Consider the following 24,390-nt stretch of genomic DNA (forward strand, 5'->3'; position numbering starts at 1 on the left):
ATTGATGCCCAGCACCTCTTTGGGTTACTAAATGCCTTGTAATTAGGTTGCTCTTGATAATGGACTTTCGGTTGGTAATCCCGAATTAGTTAATCCAAGTTACCAAGTTTTAAAAAGACTCCTTAGAACCTAATTGTCCAAGCAGATCCTAGTACAAAACGCACCACAGGCATATGTCCTAAGGTCCAAGCTATTGGTGTCTAGCCTTATTATTTCTTTCTTTCATTTTTGTTGCCAATTCTTGGCTTTTCTCTCCTTCCTCCTTACTTCTTCTTTTTCCAGGGATAATTATTAATTGAAGACTTTACAACAACAACTAAGTCTATACTGGAAAGAGGTATTCTATCTTGCAGCTTTTATTATTAAGCTCACCAACTAATCAAGCAATTACCAACCACCACTAAACTTTATTTTTATTCCTACCACATTGGACAATTACTTTCTGTTTAAACCATCTTCTCTTATTAATGCAAAGGGGAACAAGATACATCATTCAAGCAGGATGAGTGATGCAGACATTCTGGCTAGATCACTTAATTGAATAATACAGGACAATAAACTAGCAGAGTGCAGATAGGGGTAAACTTATCAGAAAGGAGAACAATTAAACTTCCAACTAAAGCGCAGCAGATATAAACAGTTGAGTAACAATACAACCTTTTGGTATCTTCTTGCTTAGTCCATCCTCCTTATTGGCTTTTGTTCTTTTCTTGCTGATGATGTATAGCCCTTCCAAAAATTTGAATAGTTTTCTGCACTTGGTAGTGGAAGTTGCTTGTTCCCAAAGCACTTGAAAAATGGTTAGTATGCATGAATGTTTGTGGGCTTTTGAACTTACTTTGGTGTGTGAACACCAAACTTAGTCCCTTGTGTGAACATGAGTAGTTTTCCTAATTTTTTGGAGCTAGTAACCATTTATGCAAAGGGTTGAAATGTGTTTTTGAATGAAATTTTTGGTGGAACACCAAACTTAGCATCCTTCATTCACCCTTAAATTGTTTTGGTGTGCAACACCAAACTTAGCTCCTTGCAATACAGATAAATCTACTTTACCCTTTTATTGAAATAGTTAGGAAAAGAAAAATACCTCTGGTTGGGTTGCCTCCCAACAAGCGCTTGTTTATCGTCATTAGCTTTATGTCTTCCTTCTTTGTTCATCCCAACTCCTGAACACTCTCTTCTTTGTTCCAAGATCCTCCCAGATAATGCTTAGCTCTTTGGCCATTTGCTGTGATTATATCCTTTGTAGCTTCATTCAGAAGTTCAAGGCTTCCATGTGGGAAAACCTTAGTGATCAGATAAGGGCCAGTCCATTTGGACTTGAGTTTGCCAGGAAAAACCTTGAGCCTGGAATTATATAGGAGCACTTGTTGTCCTGGTTTGAACTCTCTTTTCAAGATTTTCTTGTCATGCCACTGTTTAGCTCTCTCCTTGTATATCTTTGCATTCTCATAAGCTTCCAATCTGAATTCATCTAGCTCATTGAGTTGCAATAGCCTTTTCTCTCCTGTTGTTTGAGGGTTAAGATTGAAGAGCTTAGTGGCCCAGTAAGCTTTATGTTCTAGCTCCACAGGAAGGTGACATGATTTTCCATAGACTAGCTGAAAGGGTGACTTTCCAATTGGTGTTTTGAATGCGGTTCTATATGCCAATAGAGCATCATCCAACTTTCTGGCCCAGTCTTTCCTTGTGATCCCAACTGTCTTCTCCAAGATTCTTTTTAGCACCCTATTTGCCAATTCAGCCTGCCCATTAATTTGAGGGTGGTATGGTGTGGCCACTTTGTGAATTATCCCATATTTGTGGAGCAATTTCTCCATTTGTTTGTTGCAAAAGTGGCTGCCACCATCACTAACAAGGCCTTTGGGCACCCCATATCTGGTAAAGATGTGCTTCTTAAGAAATTGGAGGACAATTAGTGCATCACATGTGGTTGTGGCTATAGCCTCCACCCATTTGGAGACATATTCTACTGCCACCAGGATGTAGTGAAGGAATAGGATTGAGGAAAGGGTCCCATGAAATCCATACCCCAAAGATCAAACAGCTCTACCTCCAAAATGAAATTTTGAGGCATTTCATTCCTTTTGGTTAACCCTCCAGCTCTTTGTCATTCATTGCATTGGTTCACAAACTCTCTGGCATCTTTGAATATGGTTGGCCAATAAAATCTACTTTGAAGTACTTTGGCTGCTGTTCTTTCTAACCCAAAATGTCCACCATAGGCTGATTCATGACAGTGCCACAGTATATTTCTCATTTCACTTTCAGGGATACTTCTTCTAATCATCCCATCTGGACACCTCTTGAATAAGAAAGGCTCATCCCATAAAAATTTCTTGGCCTCATTATGAAGCATCTTCACTTGTTGCTTGGTAAACTCTTGTGGAATTTTTCTTCCCACCTTGTAGTTTGCAATCTCAGCAAACCAAGATGCTTGCTGGACTTGGAGAAGATGTTCATCTGGAAACTTTTCATTCACTGGTTGCGGTGTATCCTGGTTGGCCTCTTGTGGTAATCTTGACAAATGATCTGCCACTTGATTCTTGCTTTCTTTCCTATCTCTCACTTTAATGTCAAATTCTTGTAGCAGCAACACCCACCTGATAAGTCTTCGCTTTGCATCCTGTTTAGACATAAGATACTTGAAAGCAGCATGATCAGTATATACTATCACTTTTGAACTAATCAAGTATTGTCTAAACTTGTCAAATGCATATACAATACCCAGGAGCTCTTTCTCTATGGTGGTATAATTCTTTTGTGCCTCATTTAACACCTTACTGGCATAGTATATGACATGATGCAACTTGTCTTTCTTTTGCCCCAATACAGCACCAATTGCAACATCACTTGCATCACACATAAGTTCAAAAGGTAATTCCCAATCTGGGGGTGTGATGATTGGTGCTGTAGTGAGTTTTATTTTTAAAGTTTCAAAGGCATGCTTGCAAGTGTCATCAAAGATGAAAGGATTGTCAACCACTAGCAAATTGCTCAATGGTTTAGCTATTTTTGAAAAATCCTTGATGAACCTTCTATAGAACCCAGCATGCCCAAGAAAACTTCTTACTGCTTTTACATTGACAGGTACAGGGAGCTTTTCAATGAGTTCTATTTTAGCTCTATCAACTTCTATACCCTTGCTTGAAACCTTATGCCCAAGAACAATACCCTCTGGCACCATGAAATGGCATTTTTCCCAATTCAAAACTAAATTTGTTTCTTGGCATCTTTTCAATACAAAAGTTAGATGTTGCAGACAAGTTTCAAAAGAGTTACCAAAAACAGAGAAATCATCCATAAAGACCTCTAAGAATTTTTCAACCATACACCTTTGGAAGGTTGCTGGAGCATTGCAGAGCCAAACGGCATTCTCCTGTAAGCAAAGACTTCAAATGGACAGGTGAATGAGGTTTTCCCTTGATCCTTGGTATCTACTACTATTTGATTATACCCAGAGTACCCATCCAGGAAGCAATAATAAGCATGGCCAGCCAATCTTTCCAGCATCTGATCAATGAAAGGGAGAGGAAAGTGATCTTTCCTTGTAGCCTCATTCAGTCTTCTATAATCTATGCTCATCCTCTACCCAGTCACTGTCCTTGTAGGGATTAACTCATTCTTCTCATTGGAAATTACAGTTATTCCTCCCTTCTTTGGCACAACTTGGACCGGACTCACCCAAAGACTATCAGAGATTGGGTATATGATTCCAGCATTCCACAGCTTCATCACCTCCTTTTGAACCACTTCCTTCATTGTTGGGTTAAGTCTTCTTTGAGGTTGCACAACAGGCATTGAGTCCTCCTCTAGAAAAATCTTGTGCATGCAGATGGTAGGACTTATGCCTTTGATATCATCAATTGTCCATCCCAAAGCTGTCTTGTGAGCTTTCAATACTTCAATCAGCTTCGTTTCTTCTTCCATGTTTAAGGAGGAATTGATGATTACTGGCAGAGTCTCTTCTCCTCCAACAAATGCATACTTGAGATGAGGGGGGAGAGGCTTTAATTCTTGTTTTGACACCTCTTCTGTCTTGCCTTCAAAGGAGATTTCTGCTACTCCTTCTTCCATGAAGTCTTGTTCTACTTTTGTTTTCTCTTCTTGTTCTTCCAGATCATTGGCTTCAAGTAGCTCCTCCTCAAATTTTTCTATCATTTCCACCCTCATATGTTTTTCCTTCTCAGAGGGATATTTCATGGCCTTAAAGACATTGATGATTATTTTTTCATCATGCACCCTGAGAGTCATCTCACCTTTCTCCACATCGATTATGGCTCTTGCTATGGCTAAGAAAGGTCTCCCCAAGATAATCGAGTTGTGTCCCTCTTCTTCCATGTCTAAAATGACAAAATCAGTAGGGAATATGAATTCTCCTACTTTCACCAACAAATTTTCCACAACTCCATTAGGTATCTTGAGTAATTTATCATCTATTTGAAGTGACATTCTGATGGGTTTGACTTTATCTATTGCAAGCTTCTTCATTAGTGAAAGAGGCATCAGATTGATGCTGGCACCTAAGTCACAGAGAGATTTTTCTAAGGTCATATTGCCTATGGTGCATGATATGATGAAACTCCTAGGATCTTTGAGTTTTGGTGAGAGGCCTTTCTGGATCACTACACTACATTCTTGTGTCAAGACCACTGTATCCTTCTCATTCCAGCTTCTCTTCTTATTGATGAGCTCTTTGAGGAACTTAGCATATAAAGGCATCTGCTCCAATGCTTCAGCAAGTGGGATGTTGATTTCCATCTTCTTAAAAACTTCTAAAAACTTGGAAAATTGTTGATCCTTGAGCTCCTTTTGCAATCTTTGAGGGTATGGCAGAGGAGAAATGTAAGGCTTCACTTCCTTCCTCTGTCCTTGTGGATGATCTTCCATAACTTGCTTTCCCTTCTTTGAAGCTTGTGGTTCTTCATCCTTCTTCTTGAGCTCTTCCTGGTCCTTCTCTTCAATTGCCACTTCCTTCTTACTGCCAACCTTGTCATCTTCCAATGTTCTTCCACTGCTGAGTTGGATTGCTTTGCATTCTTCTTTGGGATTTGGAATGGTATCACTTGGGAAAGTGTTGGTTGGTCTTTCTGGCTGTTTGGACAAATGGCCTATTTGTCTTTCCAGATTTCTCAGTGAAGCTTCATGGTTTTTATTAGCTAGCTCTTGAGGCTTCATCATCTTCTCCATCAATATCTCCAAATTGGAGATTTTTTGGGATTCTTGGGGTGGTTGTGGTTGAGTGTGGGATGAAGATGGTTGGTGGAAATTATTTTGGTTAGTTGATGGGTTGTGGGGTGGATAGAAGTTAGAAGTGGGGTAATTATTTTGTGATTTTCTGTATGGATTTTGGTTAGCTTGTTGATGATTCTGGTGGTTTGTGCGAGGGTTGCTTGAGTTGGAATTCCTTTGCCATGAATTCTGGTTCTGGTTATCTCCCCACCTTAGATTGGGGTGGTTCCTCCAAGAAGGGGTTGTAAGTGTCACCATGAAATTTATTCTGACTAGCACCTTGATTGTGCATATAGTTAACTTGTTCTGGCTGCTGCTCTTCATAGCTTTCTTCATTCTGCCCCCATCCAGCTGGTGGTTCATTTATAGTGTTCACTGCTGCAATTTGAAGACCATCAATCCTCTTAGCCATCATCTCCATTTGCTGCTGGATCTGTTGATGCATTAATAAACCCATATTTTATGATGTATTTTGTGCTCAAATTGAGTGTTTCTATCAATTCTTCACCCACTTATTCATGTAAATTTTATGGTTTTACTTTTCCTTCCTTATTTTATGATATAAGTGAAAAACATGTTTCCTATGCTTTAAAAATATTAATTTTAATTACCCTTTACTATCATTCGATATCGTGATTTGTGTGTTAAGTATTTTCAGATCTCACAGGGCAGGAAAGGCTTAAGGGACAAAAAGGAAACATACAAAAATGGAAAGAAAATACAAAAATAGAGTTTTGAAGAAAAGGAAGCGACGTGAATGCATGGACGACGCGAACGCGTACCTAGCGCGAAAATGCAGCGACGATGCGGATGCGTGCCTTGAGCAGAACGCAATTGACACGTACGCGTGACCGACGCGTACGCGTGACAAGGAAAACTCCCAGATGACGCGAACGCGTGACCCACGTGGACGCGTGACAGACGCCACGTACAGGAATCTGCAGAAAATGCCCCCAGCGATTTCTGGACCCTTTTTTCGGCCCAAATCCAAACCAGAAACATAGAATATAAGCCAGAGAATGAGGAATCAAAGGAGAGACGGAGAACAACTTAGTAATACATAATTTTAGGTTTTAGATGTAGTTTTTAGAGAGAGAGGTTCTCTCCTCTCTCTTAGGATTAGGATTAGGATTAGGATTTCTCTCAAGTTTAGGATTATTTCTCTTCAATCACAGGTTCAATGTTCCTTTAATTTACTTTCTAGTTTTATTTACTTCATTACTTTAATTGTTATTTATCTTTTCAATATGGCTTATGAACCTTTCCATGTTAGAACTTGAATTTATGTTTAAATGCAATTTGAGGTATTTCAGATTTAAGATTTATTTCTTTCATTTATGTTACTGCTGCTTCCCATCTGAAGGAATTTTTATTCGAGTAGATTTATTTTCTCCTTTTGGCCTTGGTTAAGTAATTGGTAACACTTGTGTTATCAAACTCAGCTGTTGTTTGAACATTGGAATTTGCTGATTGATTTGAATTCCAATAATTCTAGTCTTTTCTTAGGAATTGACTAGGACCTGAGGAATCAAATTGATTCATCCACTTAACTTACCTTCATAGTTAGAGGTTAATTAAAGTGGGAGCAGAATCCAATTCTCATCACACCTGATAAGGATAACTAGGATAGGACCTCAATTTCTCATACCTTGCCAAGAGTTTTATTATTTATTTAAATTAATTCCTACAGTTTACTTTCTTGCCATTTACTATTCTTGCTTTTTATCTTATACATTAAAAAAACCCAAAAATATACTTTTTTTCATAACCAATAATAAATCACACTGCCCTGCAACTCCTTGAGAGACGACCCGAGGTTTAAATACTTCGGTTATAAATTTTATTGGGTTTTGTTACTTTTGACAACTAAACTTTTGTAAGAAAGGAATTCTTGTCGGTCTAGAAGCTATACTTAAAACGGGAATTTATTTGTGAAAATTCTAGATAGCGCGAGAGTTTCGTTCTTCAAAATGGCCCCGTTGCCGGGGAGTTGCAATTGTGTGCCTTATTATTGGTTATTGTAAATATTTTCTTTTGCTTGTTTATTTCTTTTTATTTTTATTTTCACTTTTAATTTTTATTATTTACTATGAATTCTCACCCCTATCACTTTGAGTTTGGTACTAATAATGTTGAAAGGAATGGAAGCTATAACAGGAACATGCATCAAGGTCAAAACAATCAGAGATGGACGGAGCCACGAGGATCTGATCAACCTTTTAGGCAACAACACCTTCCAAACTATCATGGATGACGACCATTCAATAATGCATGTCAGAACAATGGTTATGGTGGACCCCCTTGTAATTACCGACAAGCCCCATCTTACGCCTATGAACCACCTCCTCAACACAGCTTTGAACCACAACACTCACAAGCCAATTACCACCATTCACCTCCATATAACCCTAACCCGTATCCACCCCAATTCCAACCTAATTACTCCCAGAACCACCACTTCCCTATGCACCATGTCCATATCCATCACTCCAAGAATCAAGGGAGCAACTCAAGGAAACATTTGAAAAATTTCATGCCACACTTCACCAATTAAATCAAGCGATAAATAGACTACCTTCCCGACGTTCGGACACTCAAGGAATCCCCATGGCTTCATGTGGACAAACTAATGAAGAACGCAGCATGAAGGAGATACTAAAAACCCCACTGGATAGTATGGAGCATGACTTTGTACTGGAACAAGTGGAGGAAGCTGAAATTATCGAAGAAGAAGAATTGGTTGAAGACTTAGAAGACGCTGAACCTCCATGGGAATCCAGAATTGTGGAGGATTTCATCAAGAAATTTACAATTGATGCTAAGGAGGATAGTGCACAACCTCCAAAGCAGGAATCTTATGAAGAACTGGACGGAATAACTCAACAAGCAAGTTTCCTTGATAATGAAGATCACGAGTCAAGTTCTCCTAGTAATGAACTTGCATCCGCAAGTGAATTCTTTGAGATGGAAGAATCTTCCCCAAGTGAATACGAAGATGATGCGGAGGTAGACTTTTCGCAACCTCCAACTTATGATTTGAGTGATGAGGAAGATATCGAAGACTTCGATCAAGACATGGTTATAGCTGAAGAAAATTGCAAAGAAGTGGAAGAATTCACAGAAGAATACAAGGGAGTAGAGCTTGCAAAACCACTGGAAACACCAATTTCAAGGCCATTACCGCCCAATACAAACTTCAAGTGGGTAAAATCCTTAGCTTTTATCTTTACTTTTCCACTTGAATATGGTTTACTTGAAACAGATGGTCAGCTTAGAGCTCTTTGTGGCTTTAAGAGTAAAAAGAAAATGGTTTGTGCTCAAGGCTCGTATGCAAGATTCAATAAGGTTCCACGCTTCAATCTGAAGTGTAAGGATTGGTTTCGAGTTTGATTGAATGGGTCTCGGAGAATGATTGGCCATCTTAGTAAGAATGCAACTTCTAAACCGCCCAGCTGGAAAAATATAAATAAAGATAAAGGCGGATATAAAAGCAAGGTTTGGGATCCTGGAATTTGTTCTGACATCTAACACCCCGGGAACCTGAGAACCTGTTTGAATTTACTCAAAGGCTTTACATGCCTAGTTTGGGACCCCGGAGGCTGTTGGCATTCCAAATAGTGGTGGAGATTTTTGGATGAATTCAAGCATAAGCCACCATAACAAAAGACTCCCCAAATGTCCAACTTAAGGACTTTAACTAAAAGTGCTAGGTGGGAGACAACCCACCATGGTATGATCGTTCTTTTTTCAACTTAATTTCGTTTTGTTTGCTTTTATTTTATTTTACTTTCATTGAACCTGGAATTATTTATAGCATCTACATCAGCATTGCATTTTGCATACTGCATAATTTCATAAAAAAAAAATCACCACACGCGAGCGCACAGGCCACGCGTGGGCGTCGACTGGAAATCGGCATAAAGATCCAATGCCCAGAAAGTTGGGCTGGAATCGTGCGACTGATGTGCCTTTAGCACAAACTAGCCCACGCGTTCACGTCCTTGACGCGAACGCGTCACTGCACTACGCACATCCCACAAGAAAGCGTGAGCGACGCGTCCGCGTCGCATGGATTTTATGGACCCCATTGGAAACAGAGAGTTATGCCAAAACGATGCTGGAATTGTGCGTTTAGCACAATTTTCATCAACGCGTTCGCGTGCTTCACGTGTATGCGTCCCTTACCTTTTACCCAATTCACACGATCGCGTCAACACCTTTTTTGCCCAAATCACGTGATCGCGTGCTCCACGTGTTTGCGTGGATTCAAAAATACTAACCCCCATTCACGCGAAACCCTGCCCATTCACGCGAAACCCCCCTAGCCCCCTCTGCAACTTCTCTTCTCCCACCCTCCGCCCCCAACCTCCACCTGCTCCAGAGCCCATTTATCATCTGGTGCACCGCTTCTTCGCACGCCTGGATCGTATGGAGTGTCGCCACAAGCGACGCTATGAGCACCTTAAGTTGATGATCCGATCCGGCAGCGACATCCCATCCGAGCCTGACACCGCTTCTGAGCCATCTGATGTGAAGGTGGATGATCATAAAGAGGAGGCACATGCCCAGGCAGAGCAAGGAGGACCTGAGCAGGGTGCACCACACCATGAGGAGCCCCACCAGATCCAGGCCGCAGATCCGGAGATTCCTCTACAGACAGAGCCTCTGCTTCAGCAGGCAGCTCCTCCTACACTTACCGCGACTGCAGATCCTCAGCCTACCACAGAGTCACCGGCAGCCCATCCTTCCAGAGATGACACTTCTCACACCCAGCCTGAGTAAGCATCGAGGACGATGCTATTATTTAAGTGTGGGGAGGTCGCCATCTCTGGCATACTTTATTTTGGTGAACCACTCTTCAGACACTCTTTTTTTTTAATCCTATTTTGCTTATTTTTCTGTATTTTTATCTTTATTTTTATTTTTATTTTTATTTTTATCTTATCTTATCTTTCAGTACTTGCACATTTTTCTGTATTTTTACAGTATTTCTGTATTTTACACTTTAGTTTATATATTTATCTTAGATATTTAGCTTAGTCTAGTTGCAATTTTCGTTATTAAGTTGTGATATAGAATATATATGGATTAATTAGTTTAGTTTACCCTTTCAGCATACGATAACATAGATTAATTGAAAATAAAAAGAGTAAACTAAAAATTTTAGTATAATAGAATCACAACAATCCACACACTGTATATATATAGCAATAAATGATTGGTTAACTTACACAACATTTTTCAAAGAAGAACACTAAGATTTTAAGGGCCACCCTAAGATTCACATTGAGAATAATGGGAACTCTTGATTTCTACTTGCATGACATACATAACTGATATATGGTTTTTAAGCCAGAGAACACACAGCCTGTGAGTTTTTGAGCTTATTTGTATGGTTACATTATTTAACCATAATTATTTCATTCTTGTGTGTTCGCCCTTCTTTTTTAGTCTGGTAATCATTACTTTGTTTTAATCTATATGTCCAGTATAGAATATAGATACATACCAAGAGATGATTGAGGCCATTATTTAAATTTTTCCTCACTTATCCCAAATAAGCTTACCTTTTACATCACCCTTGTTAGCCCCCTTGAGCCTTTAATCCCCTCTTGTTCTATAACCACACTACTAGCCTTAAGCAGAAAAACAAATTAAAAATCCCAAATTGAATCCTTGGTTAGCTTAAGATAGAGATTGCGTATCCACTAAGTGTGGGAAAACACGGGAACATGGGTTGATAAGAGAGGATTAATTCAATAAGATAATAAGGATTTTGGGAGCATGCTCATGTAAAATCAAATTAAACCAAAACACCATATGCACTGATATATGTTAAAAAAATCCTTTTTATAATATAAATAGATAAATAAGGGGACAAAATTACCCCCAACAGTAAGTTTAGTGAAGAAATCAATGCACATAAGGTGAGATTCAAAGTAAAGTTAGTACATGAGTATATAATAAAAAAGTAGAAAAATTTGGGTAGCTAGGTAAAGCATTTCAAATTATATAAAGTATATGTTAGGTGAGACCTTAGACTAATTAAGGATTTAACTTATAGCTCACTTAGCCTTATATATATATACCCCTACCTTTACATTGGCCCCATTACAACCTTTAAAAGACCTCATGATCTTTGTATGTCTGTATTTAATATTTGTTGATTGGTTAGATGATGAACAAAGTTTTAGAAAGCAAGAATAGAAAAGAATAGAGTGATTAACCCCAAACACTGAGTGACTAGAGAGTAAACACAAAATCCAGTGAGGGTTCAATAGCTCATCACCATATATCTCTGTTTAAATATTTAATTGTCTTGCAAGCTTATGAAATATTTTGACCCAACTCAATTGTGACAGTGCTTTAACATGATTTAGGTTTGGCTATACATATATAATTCCTTGAAAATATGAATTAGATTAAACACATGTAAGCTCTATATATATAGGTGGGTGATAATTAAAATTGCATGATTCATGTAGGTAGTTTGCATTTAGAATAGATTGCATTGCATGAGATTCCACCATTCTAACTTTACCCTTTCACTTGGATTTAGCATGAGGATATGCTATTTTTTAAGTGTGGGGAGGTTGATAAACCCATATTTTATGATGTATTTTGTGCTCAAATTGAGTGTTTCTATCAATTCTTCACCCACTTATTCATGTAAATTGCATGGTTTTACTTTCCCTTCCTTAATTTATGATATAAGTGAAAAACATGTTTCTTATGCTTTAAAAATATTAATTTTAACTACCCTTTACTATCATTCGATGCCGTGATTTGTGTGTTAAGTATTTTCAGATCTCATAGGGCAGGAATGGCTTAAGGGACAAAAAGAAAACATACAAAAATGGAAGGAAAACACAAAAATGGAGTTTTGAAGAAAAGGCAGCGACGCAAATGCATGGACGACGCGAACACGTGCCTAGGGCAAAAATGCAGTGAAGTGAACGCGTGGATGTCGCGGACGCGCGCCTTGAGCAGAACACAATTGACGCGTACGCGTGACCGACGCGTACGCATGACAAGGAAAACTCCCAGATGACGCGAATGGGTGACCCACGCGGATGCGTGACAGACGTCACATACAGGAATCTGCAGAAAATACCCCCAGCGATTTCTGGACTCTTTTTTTGGCCCAAATCCAAACCAGAAACACAGAATATAAGCCAGAGAATGGAGGAATCAAAGGAGAGACAGAGAACAACTTTGTAATACATAATTTTAGGTTTTAGATGTAGTTTTTACAAAGAGAGGTTCTCTCCTCTCTCTTAGGATTAAGATTAGGATTAGGATTTCTCTCAAGTTTAGGATTATTTCTCTTCAATCATAGGTTCAATGTTCCTTTAATTTACTTTCTAGTTTTATTTACTTCATTACTTTAATTGTTATTTATCTTTTCAATATGGCTTATGAACCTTTCCATGTTAGGACTTGAATTTATGTTTAAATGCAATTTGAGGTATTTCAGATTTAAGATTTCTTTCTTTTATTTATGTTACTGCTACTTCCCATCTGAAGGAATTTTTATTCGAGTAGATTTATTTTCTCCTTTTGGCCTTGGTTAAGTAATTGGTAACACTTGTGTTATCAAACTCAGCTGCTTTTTGAACATTGGAATTTGCTGATTGATTTGAATTCCAATAATTCTAGTCTTTTCTTAGGAATTGACTAGGACCTGAGGAATCAAATTGATTCATCCACTTAACTTACCTTCATAGTTATAGGTTAATTAAAGTGGGAGCAGAATCCAATTCTCATCACACCTGATAAGGATAACTAGGATAGGACCTCAATTTCTCATACCTTGCCAAGAGTTTTATTATTTATTTAAATTATTTCCTACAGTTTACTTTCTTGCCATTTACTATTCTTGCTTTTTATCTTATACATTAAAAAAACCTAAAAATATACTTTTTTCCAGAACCAATAATAAATCACACTGCCTTGCAACTCCTTGAGAGACGACCCGAGGTTTAAATACTTCGGTTATAAATTTTGGGTTTTGTTACTTGTGACAACCAAACTTTTGTAAGAAAGGAATTCTTGTCGGTCTAGAAGCTATACTTACAACGGGAATTTATTTGTGAAAATTCTAGATCACACGAGAGTTTCGTTCTTCATGCATCACTTTGTTTTGTGCCAAAATAGTATTCACACCTTCCAGCTCCAACATACCCTTCCTTTGAGCTGGTTGGCGTTGCATTTGATGACCATAGAAGTATTGGTTGTTGGTCACAGTGTCTATGAGATTTTGGGCTTTCTCAGCTGTCTTTATGAGTTGTACTGAACCTCTTGCTAAATAATCAAGGGCCTCTTGAGCTTTCAGTGTCAAGCCTTCATAGGGGTTTTGAAGTCTGTCCCATTCACTAAACATCTCAGGTGGACACTTCCTAATCAGGGCCTTGTATCTTTCCCAAGCATCGTAAAGTGATTCTCCATCCATTTGAGTGAATGTTTGGACTTCTGTCTTCAATCTAATGATCCTCTGAGGTGGATAGAATTTGGCTAGGAATTTGCTCACTAGATCTTCCCAATTGTTGATGCTCTCCTTGGGGAATGTCTCTAGCCATTGAGATGCCTTGTCTCTCAAGGAAAATGGAAACAGCAGCAACTTATAGATGTCTGGATGCACACCATTTGTTTTGACAGTCTCACAAATCCTCAGGAAGATGGATAAGTGCTGGTTTGGATCTTCAAGTGGACCTCCTCCATAGGAACAATTGTTCTGCACCAGAGTAATAAGTTGAGGCTTCAACTCAAAGTTGTTTGCATGAACATTGGGAGTGAGTATACTGCTCCCACAGTGTCTTGGATTGGGGAAGGTGTAAGAAGTTAAAACTCTCCTTTGAGGTAGGCCATTGTTGTTGGCCACTTCCTCTGGTGGATTAGGAAGATTCTCCTCCAACTCTTGGTCTTCCTCTTTTGAGTCTCCTTCTCCAATAACACTCTTCCCACTTACTTCTCTTCTCAATCTCAACAGTGTTCTCTCTGGCTCAGAACCAAAGGAGGTGGATTCACGTCTTTTTCCTCCTGGCATAAAACACAAACAAAACTAGAAACTAACAACAAATCACTCTACTGCTAGAGTGAGGTTAAGGTTAGCTTAAACAAAGTCTCAAACAGTTAGTATTCTTAATAAAAACAAAGAAAAATGCTTAATCTAGATTATCACCTACTTAATCATTGTCAATCTATATCAATCCCCGGCAACGGCGCCAAAAACTTGATGAGTGAAAAACAATTCCACACAAACTCACCGGCAAGTGTACCGGGTTGCATCAAGTAATAAAACTCACAGAAGTGAGGTCGATCCCACAGGGATTGATGGATTGAGCAACTTTAGTATGGTGATGAATTTAGTTAAGCGAATATTTGATGATTTGGGTGAAATTTGATTAACAGAAGTGAAATTGCAAGGAAACTAAAGTGCAGAATAAAAATTTACAAAAAAATAAATTGCAAGAAGCTTAAATGGCTGAAACTTAAAGTGCAAGAAATTAAAAGAGCTGAAACTTAAATTGCAAGAAAGGTAAATAACTGAAACTTAAAGTGCAAGTAATTTAAATTACTGAATCTAAATTGCAAGGAAAATTAAATTGCATGAAGAATAAAGGGATTTAGGTGTTGGAAATCAAAACAGAACTAGAAAATGTAAGTTGCAGTAAATAAGAAAACTCTAAGATGAAGAAATTCAGAAAAATTAATCAATCAAAATTTTAGTACCAAAACAGAAATGGAAAATTGCAGAAGCATCAAAACAGAAAGGAAACTAAGGTCTAAATTGCTCTCTTATCAAAACAGAAAAGAAGAAATTGCAGAAGAAAGAAAACAAAACAGAAGAAGACTCAGATTTGATCTCAATTTCTAAAATTTTAAAAATGGAACTAAAAGAGAGAGCCTCCATGAAATCAAATTCTTCTCTATTTATACACTTTCCAATTTTGTTATCCCGTGCTTGGAGTGAGCATTTTGACCTTGTATGAAGTGGGTCAGGATGGTACTTGGTTGCTGCTTCCAGGGGAACGTTGCGTTCTCAAAGTGAGCGCAGCGTTCATTCACCCACGGGTACGCGTCTACTGGGCGTGCACTTCCCTTCGCCGTTTTGCTTATCGACACGTACGCACCACATACGCGTACGCGTCATTGCCATGTTCAGCTTCTATTATGCTTGTGCGCCATATTCACGCGTACGCGTCCTTGATAGTGTTCTCTTAATGAGCGCTACACTCGCCCAATGAACACTGCCCACACATGCGTGTCCTCTACACGTGCACGTGGATGGCAAATGTTGATTACTGGCTTTCGCGCCAACCACGCGTGTGCGTGCTTCATCCAAAATTCAAAAGTTCCCGAAAACGCTGACTTAATGAATGTAGCGCTCCCTTTGAAAACGAGCTCCAATCACTTCCACGCCTACGCGTACGCGTGGATCTTCGAGGATTGTCCTTGATGCGTAGGCGTCCTGTATGCTTGCGCGTCGCTACTGAGCGTGGCGTTCTTTCTTTGAACGCAACGTTATTTTGCAGTGCCTCACTTTCTCTTCATTTTCTCACCTGAATTCAATCAAAAAGGAAATCAAAGTCTCACTAAAATCATAAGAATTTGAATCATTTATAATAATCACTTAATTCCTGCATAAATCTCATGATTTTATATAAAATAACCGATGTTTGATTGAATCAAAATAATCATGAAATTCCACTCCAACCACTTACTTATTGTGCAAGAAAGTGCATAAAACCTAATGAAACAAATGAAAAATGCTTGTGAAAATAGCATAAGATGACTTGTCATCACAAGAAAAGTAAAATCCACAACTCAAATCAACAATAAAAGAACATCAAACATTAAATTGCATTAAAGGAAATTAAATCCAACATGAGTGCATGAACATAAAAGAGGTATAAAGGTAAAATTAACAAGAGAACTAAGAAGAATAAAGTAGTAGAAATAAGAAATTGTAAAGGAAACAAGATAAAAACATAAAATTGGACCTAGATCTAAGATGGAAATACCCTAAGAACCCTAATTCTAGAGAGAAGAGGGAGTTTCTCTCTCTAGAAACTAAACGACATGATTCTAAGCTACAACTAAGTGCTCCCCCTTTGCTCAATCTTCAATTCTGCATGAAATACCCTCAGAAATGAGTTGGATTTGGGCCTGGGCAGCTCAGAAATTGTCCCCAGCGATTTTATTTTAAGTGAGTCACGTGCCAAGCATCACGCGTACGCGTGGGTGACGCGTGCGCGTCGATGGCCAAAACTCCTTTTTCACGCATACATGTGATTGACGCGTGCGCGTGGCCCTCAATTCTCCAAATGCTCATTTCTTCATGAATTCTCCACTTTGCATGCTTTTCTCTTCACTTCTTCCATCCAATACTTGCCTTATGAACCTGAAATCAGTCAACAAACACAGCAAGGCATCGAATGGAATTAAGGTGAATTAAAATCACCAATTTAAGGGCCTAAAAAGCATATTTTTTACACTTAAGTACAAATTAAAGGAGAATTAAAAAACCATGCTATTTCATTGAATAAATGTGAGAAAAAGTGATAAAATCCCCTAAATTAAGCACAAGATAAACCACAAAAATGGGGTTTATCATTGGTACAACCCAGTGCATTTGCCGGTTAGTTTGTGGTATTGAAAATTTCGCATCAATTAAGTTTTTGGGACTGTTGTCGGGGATTAACCGTGATTGACAACTACTCATTATTTGATTATCTATATTAGACATTTTCTTGCTTTAATTTACTTACTTTTATTCTTTAAATTTTCAAAAATTTTGCTTTCTTTTTTTTTATTTTCAAAAATTTTCCTTCTTTTATTTAGCTTATTTTATTTTATTTCTTTTACTTAGTTTTCCTCACTGGGAATTATCTTCACTTTGGCATAGAGATTTTCACTTTTTTCTGTTTTCTGTTTGTTTATGAGTAGGAACAGGAATAAGGAATCTCTTATTAATTTTGATCCTAGGATTGGAAGGACTGTTAGAAGACGCCAATAGTAGGCTAGAGCTTATAGAGCTACTGAAAGTCTCAAGGACAATTTTGAGGAGAAAGCTGAAGAAATCACTGAAAGAAGGTCTACCATCGGTTTAGAATTTTCACACAAAAATAGTCTCGTCGAAGTATAGATCTAAACCCACAAACAACCCTCAATCAAAGTTTAATTTTGGTTGTCACAAGTTCAACTCAATAAAAATAACCGAGAGTATTACACATGGGTCGTTCTCCCTAGGAATTACAATCAAGTGCTCAATTATTGGTTATGAAATCAAATGGGTTGATAAGACAAGAAGTTAAACGGCAAGAAAGTAAATCAAACAACTAAATATAACAAATGCTAAAGAGGCATTTGATGAGAAAACTTTTGCGTGGTCTAGAAATTTGCGAATAAATCCTCGTTGCAAGTATAGTTTCTAAACCTTCAAAAGTCCTTTCATACAAACGTTTTGGTTGTCATAAGTAACAAACCCCTTTTAAAATTGATAACCGAGTATTTAAACCTCGGGTCGTCTTCTCAAGGAATTGCAGGGAGGTATGTTCTTATTATTGGTTGAGTTTGTAAATTGGGGAAATTTGGAGTTTGGGCAATGGGCACAGGTATATTTAAATGACAAGTAAAATAAATTAACAATAATAAAATCTCTTGGCAAGGTATGAGAAATTGGAAGTCCAGACTTAGTTATCCTTATCAATAATAATGAAAGTTGGATCTTAATTCCACTTAGTTAACCTTTGCTGAAGCAAAGGAAAGTCAAGGGACTAGTTAGTTTGATCTTCGAATCCTATTTATTTCCTAAGAAAATATTGGGATAATTGAAGCTCAATTCAATTAGCAAAGATAACAGTTATCAATTATGCTGTTGAGTTAGATAATTCCTGAGTTACTGATTTCTTAACCAAAGCCAAGAATATAGAAAGCTAAATTAAAATCATAAATATCTGGAATACCTGAAATAAAATACATTCAAAGCAGTAAAATCTAACATGGAAAAGTTCATAAATTAAATTAGAAAAATAAATAAAAATAAAGAACCTGGGATTGAGAGTCACTCCTAAAACTAAGAGAAGTCCTAAATCCTAATCCTAAGAGAGAGGAGAGAACCTCTCTCTCTAAAAACTACATCTACTCCTAAAATTGTGAATATGAGAGCCTCCCTATGAATGGATGCAGTCCCCACTTTATAGCCTCTAATCTGTGTTTTCTGGGCCGCAAACTGGGTCAGAAACAGTCCAGAATTCGCTGGTTTCGAATTTTGCCACGCTGGATTTCCGTCACTACGACGCGGCCGTATGGATCACGCGGTCGCGTCACCTAGCATCAGGGGAACTATAACATATTATATATCAAATCTAAGCCCCGGACGTTAGCTTTCCAACGCAACTAGAATCGCATCGTTTGGACCTCTGTAGCTAAAGTTATAGCCGTTTGAGTGCGAAGAGGTCAGGCTGGACAGCTTAGCAATTTCTCCAACTTCTTGTATTCCTTCCACTTTTGCATGCTTTCTTCTCATCCTCCAAGCCATTCCTGCCTTATAATATCTGAAAACACTTAACACACATATCAAGGCATCTAATGGTAATAAGAGAGGATTAATAATAAGCAAATATAAGATCAAAGAAGCATGTTTTCAATCAAAACACATAATTAGGAAGGAAATATAAAAGCATGCAAATAGTATGAATAAGTGGGTAAAGAGTAGATAAAAATCACTCAATTGAGTACAAGATAAACCATAAAATAGTGGTTTATCAACCTCCCCACACTTAAACACTGGCATGTCCTCATGCTAAGCTCAAGAGAAGCTATAAAGATGAAGAGGAATGGTATGAAATGCAACCTATGAATGCAACTACATGCTAAATGCTTTGACTTACTTGGTTAAGAGTAAATAAGTTCTCCAAGACAAATACAAACCAATTTCCACTAATTCAAATCATACAATAAAAAGCAAGTGAACTTGTAAGAAGACAGCTCATAAAAGCAGGGAACATAGAATTTAAGCGTTGAACCCTCACTGGAAGTGTATATCACTCTAATCTCTTAAGTGTATAGGGTTATTCACTCTACTCTTCTCTAGTCATGCTTTCTAAACCTTGTTCTTCATCTAACCAATCAATAAAAATTTAACGTACCAATGCAAACATCATGAGGTCTTTTCAAGGTTGTAATGGGGTTGAGGTAAAGGTAAGGATATATGTATGGCCAAGTGAGCTATAATATGAATCTTCAATTAACCTAAGCTCTCACCTAATATACATATACTCTATATACTTTTAAATTCATGCCTAGCTACCCATAATTCCCATTTTTGTATAATTTCCATACTCATGTACCAAATTTTCTTTAATTTTTATCACATGTGCATTGATCTTTTATCAACTTAACATTGGGGTAATTTTGTCCCCTTATTTATTTATTTATATTATATATATATATTTTTTTTCTCTTCCTTTTTTTTGTAGAGAAATAAACATAACTTATCAATGCACATGAATTTTTCTATTATTTTTCTATTTTGGTTTTTCATGAGTAGGTTCCCAAATTCCTAATATTCAAATAAATTAGAAACATGTTACATTCCCTTATCAACCCATGTTCCCAAAATTTCCCCACACTTATTTGCTACACAATCTCTATCTTAAGCTAACCAAAGATTCAATTGGGATAATTAATTTGTTTTCCGCTTAAGGGGATTTAGGTAGGCTAATAAGGGGATTAAAAGCTCAATGGGGCTAACAAAGGTGATGTAAAAGGTAGGCTAATTTTGGGATAAGTGAGCTAAAATCAAACAATGGCCTCAATCATATGCAAGCATGTAAACACACTAAATATTGGACATATAGAATGGAACAAAAAAATAGATTACAATCATAGAGAAGGAAACACACAGGAATAAGATATTTATGGTTAAATAATATAACCATATAAATAAGCTCAAATCTCGCAGGTTGTGTGTTCTTTGGCTCAAAAACCATGTTCCAAATACAACTTCAAACAAGTTCTAACATAAAAAATTTTCAATTTAAATTAGTGAAAATTTTCAAAGATAGGGTCTTAAAAGAATTTTATTACTTTAACCAAGTAGTAACTAAATGCACAAAATCAAATAAACATGCAATCAAATATGCAGATGCAACAATGAACAAATTAACATTGGTGTTAAAATAGGAAATAACTAACCCATGGAGATCGGTATCGACCTCCCCACACTTAAAGATTGCACCGTCCTCGGTGCATGCTAAGATGTGCAAGTGGATGGGGGTTGTGGTTCCTTAGCTGGGGCTCTTTTTGTTCCTTTCCTTGCTGTTGATTTGGGAATGGCTTTCTCTTTTCCTTTCTTGGTGGCCATCCTGAAAAAGGGAAGAGAAAGTAAATTAAATTCAAAGAGATATATATAGCAAGAAAGACAACGGAAAAGGTGGTGATGGATGCACATTAAGATATAACTGACATTATCACATGCTCGCGAGTACATGTGAAAAGCCAACAATGGGAAATAGCTAGTGCATGTAAAGACAAGTGAATGCAAGTTGTTTATTGGCATGCCGGCAAAGGGCATGAGTAGCATAGACCAAGCAATACGTTGTAACAAACCATCACGTTTGTATTGACAATTAATTTCAATTAATACAATAGTAAAGGGAGTTTATGAAAAGCAAGCATTCAGAGTAGTAGGATAAAAGATACTGAAAAGCAGTGCACAATGCCATACGGGCGTTTTCACAAATACATAGCATGCATGTTAAAAAATCTAGTGAAAATAATAAATTGAACATGCAAGCAACCCTATAAAAATAAATATATATTATTGTCAAATAATTCCTCTAATAATCCACAAGTAAAATATAGAAATAATGACCCAAATAAATTTCTAACACCAATGAAAATAATGCAATGAATAAAAGTATGTAAATAAACTAAAATAAAATAAAAAGAAAATAAGAGAGATGAAAAGGGAAAGAAGATAAGAAAGGAAGAAGAAAGAAATAAGAAAAGATAAGAAAAATAAGGATTAGAGAAGAAAAGATAAGAAATTTGGCTGTTCTGGATAATCTGTGCGCCGCTGGTGACGCGGACGCGTGAGTGACGCGGACGCGTGGGTCACGCGATCGCGTGGCCTGTTTTGTGCGATTGGCACGAGTGCAGCCTCGTGGTCGCGCAACTCTCTGTTCGAAACTCTTTTTGCAAAAATTCTGGGTGACGCGATCGCGTGGGGCATGTGATCGCGTGAGTGGCCATCATGGGGATATGACGCGGACGCGTGAGGCATGCGTTCGCGTGGTGAGGCTTGGGCTACCAGCACGAGTCTAGCCCAACTCTTGCTCAACTTTTGGCCATGCACCTGGTTGACGTCGATTTTCAGGTCACGCGGCCGCGTGGGGCACGCAATCGCGTGGGAGGCCAGTATTCCCCTGCGACGCGGACGCGTCAACGACGCGGTCGCGTGGGACGAATTGTGCCACTGGCATGCCTCCAACCTCGCTCCAGCGTGACTCTCTGTTCGTTTTTATTTTCTCTTCTCTCCTTGCGACGCGGACGCGTCGCTGATGCGGTCGCGTCACGTGGCACTTTTTTTTTGTAATCTGAAAAATGCAGAATGTAGTGTTAATATGAATGTGATGCAAAACTCCAGGTTCAATATAAAAAAAATAAAATAAAATTTAAAAACAAATAAAACTAAATAAAAATGAAAAATGAACGATCATACCATGGTGGGTTGTCTCCCACCTAGCACTTTTAGTTAAAGTCCTTAAGTTGGACATTTGATGAGCCTCCTGTTATGGTGGCTTATGCTTGAACTCATCCAGGAATCTCCACCAGTGTTTGTGATTCCAGTAACCTCCGGGGTCCCAAACTAGGCATGTAAAACCCTTGAGCAGCTTCAAAAAGATTCTTAGGCTCCCGGGGTGTTGGATGTCAGAACAGATTCCAGGATCCCAAACCTTGCTTTTACACCCTTTTTTGTCGGGATCTGTATTTTTCCAGCCGGGTGATAAGTAATTTGAATTCTCACTGCAGCTACCAAACAGCTTCCTAGACCCATTCAATTGAGCTCTGCACCAACCTTTGCGTTTAAACTTAAAGCTTCCAACCATGATGAACCTTGCTTGACAATTCTTATCACTGGCTATCTTCCTCTTACTCTTAATGCCACAAAGAGCTCTAAGTTGACCATCCGTCTCCAGTAGCCCATATTCAAGTGGGATTAGAAAGCTATGGGATATGAATTTTACCCACTTGAATGTTGTGAAGGATGATGGCAACTTAGGGGGAGGTATTTTTAATGAAATTGCAAGCTCCACTCCCTTATGCTCTTTTCTGATAACTACCACTTCTTTGCAAGCTTCTTCAATTTCAACCTCTTCCTCTTGGTAGCTCTCTTTCAATTCAATCTCCTCTTCATTGCTTTCCAAGGGCATGGGAGGTTGTGGTTCTTCTTCTTGAATCTCCATCTATTGATCAACCTCTTCCAAGTCTTCAACTATGATATGCTTTGGAGGTTGTACACCCTCCTCAGCATCAATTTCAACCGTCTCGGAAGGAGGTTCTATGACTGGACTTTCCCATGGAGGTTCTGAATCTCCTAAGTCTTCAACCACTTCTTCTTCTTCTTGAACAATGACATCTTCTTCTACTTGTTCTAGTACGAATTCATTCTCTGTCTTGTCCACTGGAGTTTCTGGTATCTCCTTTATGCTATGCTCTTCACTAGACTGTCCACATGGAGCTGTGGCTGATCCTTGTATATTTGAGCGTCTAGAAGCCCATTGAATTAATACTTGCCCCAGTTGTTGAACGGTTGCCTAAAATTTAATTACTGTTTTCCCTTAGGTGATCCTCTACTTCTCGGGTTGCCGGACTTGGACATGATACAAAAGAAAGTGATGGTGGTTGGGAGTGATTGGATTGGAATTGGGGTGGTTCTATATATGGTTCATATGGCTCATAAGGTGGTTGGTATGGTGGTTGAGGGTTAGGGTCATATGGAGGTGAATGGCGGAAAGGGGCTTGTGAGTTTGGTGGTCCAAAGTTATGTTGAGGAAAAGGTTTATAGGCATATGGTGGTGGTTGTTGATAGTCCATTGGAGGTGGTTGTTGTCATGAGGGTTGATCAAATCCTTGTGGCTCCTCCCATCTATGATTGTTCCAACCTTGATGCCTGTTCTCATTGTAATTTCTTCTTCCTGCAACATTATTGTAACCAGACTCATAGCCAAAGGGGTGAGAGTTCATAGTAGAAAATAAAAATTAAAAAAATAAAAACAAATTGAAATTAAGAGGTTATTTAAATTTTGAATTTGAAAATTAAATTTTGAAATTTGAATTTTAAATTTTTGAAATTTGAAATTTGAAAATTTTTTAAATTTGAATTTTTTTAAAAAAATTTTTAAATTTGAATTTTGAAATTTGACTTTTGAAATAAGATAAGATAAGATAAAAAATTTTAAAATAAAAATCAATAACCTTTTAAATTAATAAAAAAAAATAAAACAAATAAAAAAGCAATTATTTACAATAACCAATAATAAGGCACACGTTTGCAATTCCCCGGCAACGGCGCCATTTTGATGAGAAAACTTTTGCGTGGTCTAGAAATTTGCGAATAAATCCTCTTTGCAAGTATAGTTTCTAAACCTTCAAAAGTCCTTTAATACAAACATTTTGGTTGTCACAAGTAACAAACCCCTTTTAAAATTGATAACCGAGTATTTAAACCTCGGGTCGTCTTCTCAAGGAATTGCAGGGAGGTATGTTCTTATTATTGGTTATGAGTTTGTAAATTGGGGAAATTTGGAGTTTGGGCAATGGGCACAAGTATATTTAAATGACAAGTAAAATAAATTAATAATAATAAAATCTCTTGGCAAGGTATGAAAAATTGGAAGTCCAGACTTAGTTATCCTTATCAATAATAATGAAAGTTGGATCTTAATTCCACTTAGTTAACCTTTGCTGAAGCAAAGGAAAGTCAAAGGACTACTTAGTTTGATCTTCGAATCCTATTTATATCCTAAGAAAAGGTTGGGATTATTGAAGCTCAATTCAATTAGCAAAGATAACAGTTATCAATTATGCTGTTGAGTTGGATAATTCCTGAGTTACTGATTTCTTAACCAAAGCCAAGAATGTAGAAAG

General features: G+C 37.8%; 1 protein-coding gene across 1 annotated transcript; it reads right to left on the reverse strand.

Moving 5' to 3' along the window:
* Positions 1 to 2,110: 2,110 nt before the first annotated feature.
* LOC140182277 (uncharacterized) lies at positions 2,111 to 5,190 on the reverse strand. The gene is made up of 2 exons (XM_072228428.1): positions 3,685 to 5,190; positions 2,111 to 2,626 (listed from the first exon to the last, which is right to left on the reverse strand). The coding sequence occupies exons 1-2, from the start codon at positions 5,188 to 5,190 to the stop codon at positions 2,111 to 2,113; spliced, it is 2,022 nt and encodes a 673-aa protein (XP_072084529.1).
* Positions 5,191 to 24,390: the final 19,200 nt, after the last annotated feature.

This window comes from Arachis hypogaea, chromosome 19 (assembly GCF_003086295.3).
Source record: "Arachis hypogaea cultivar Tifrunner chromosome 19, arahy.Tifrunner.gnm2.J5K5, whole genome shotgun sequence".
In the NCBI taxonomy this organism is placed as follows: Eukaryota; Viridiplantae; Streptophyta; class Magnoliopsida; order Fabales; family Fabaceae; genus Arachis; species Arachis hypogaea.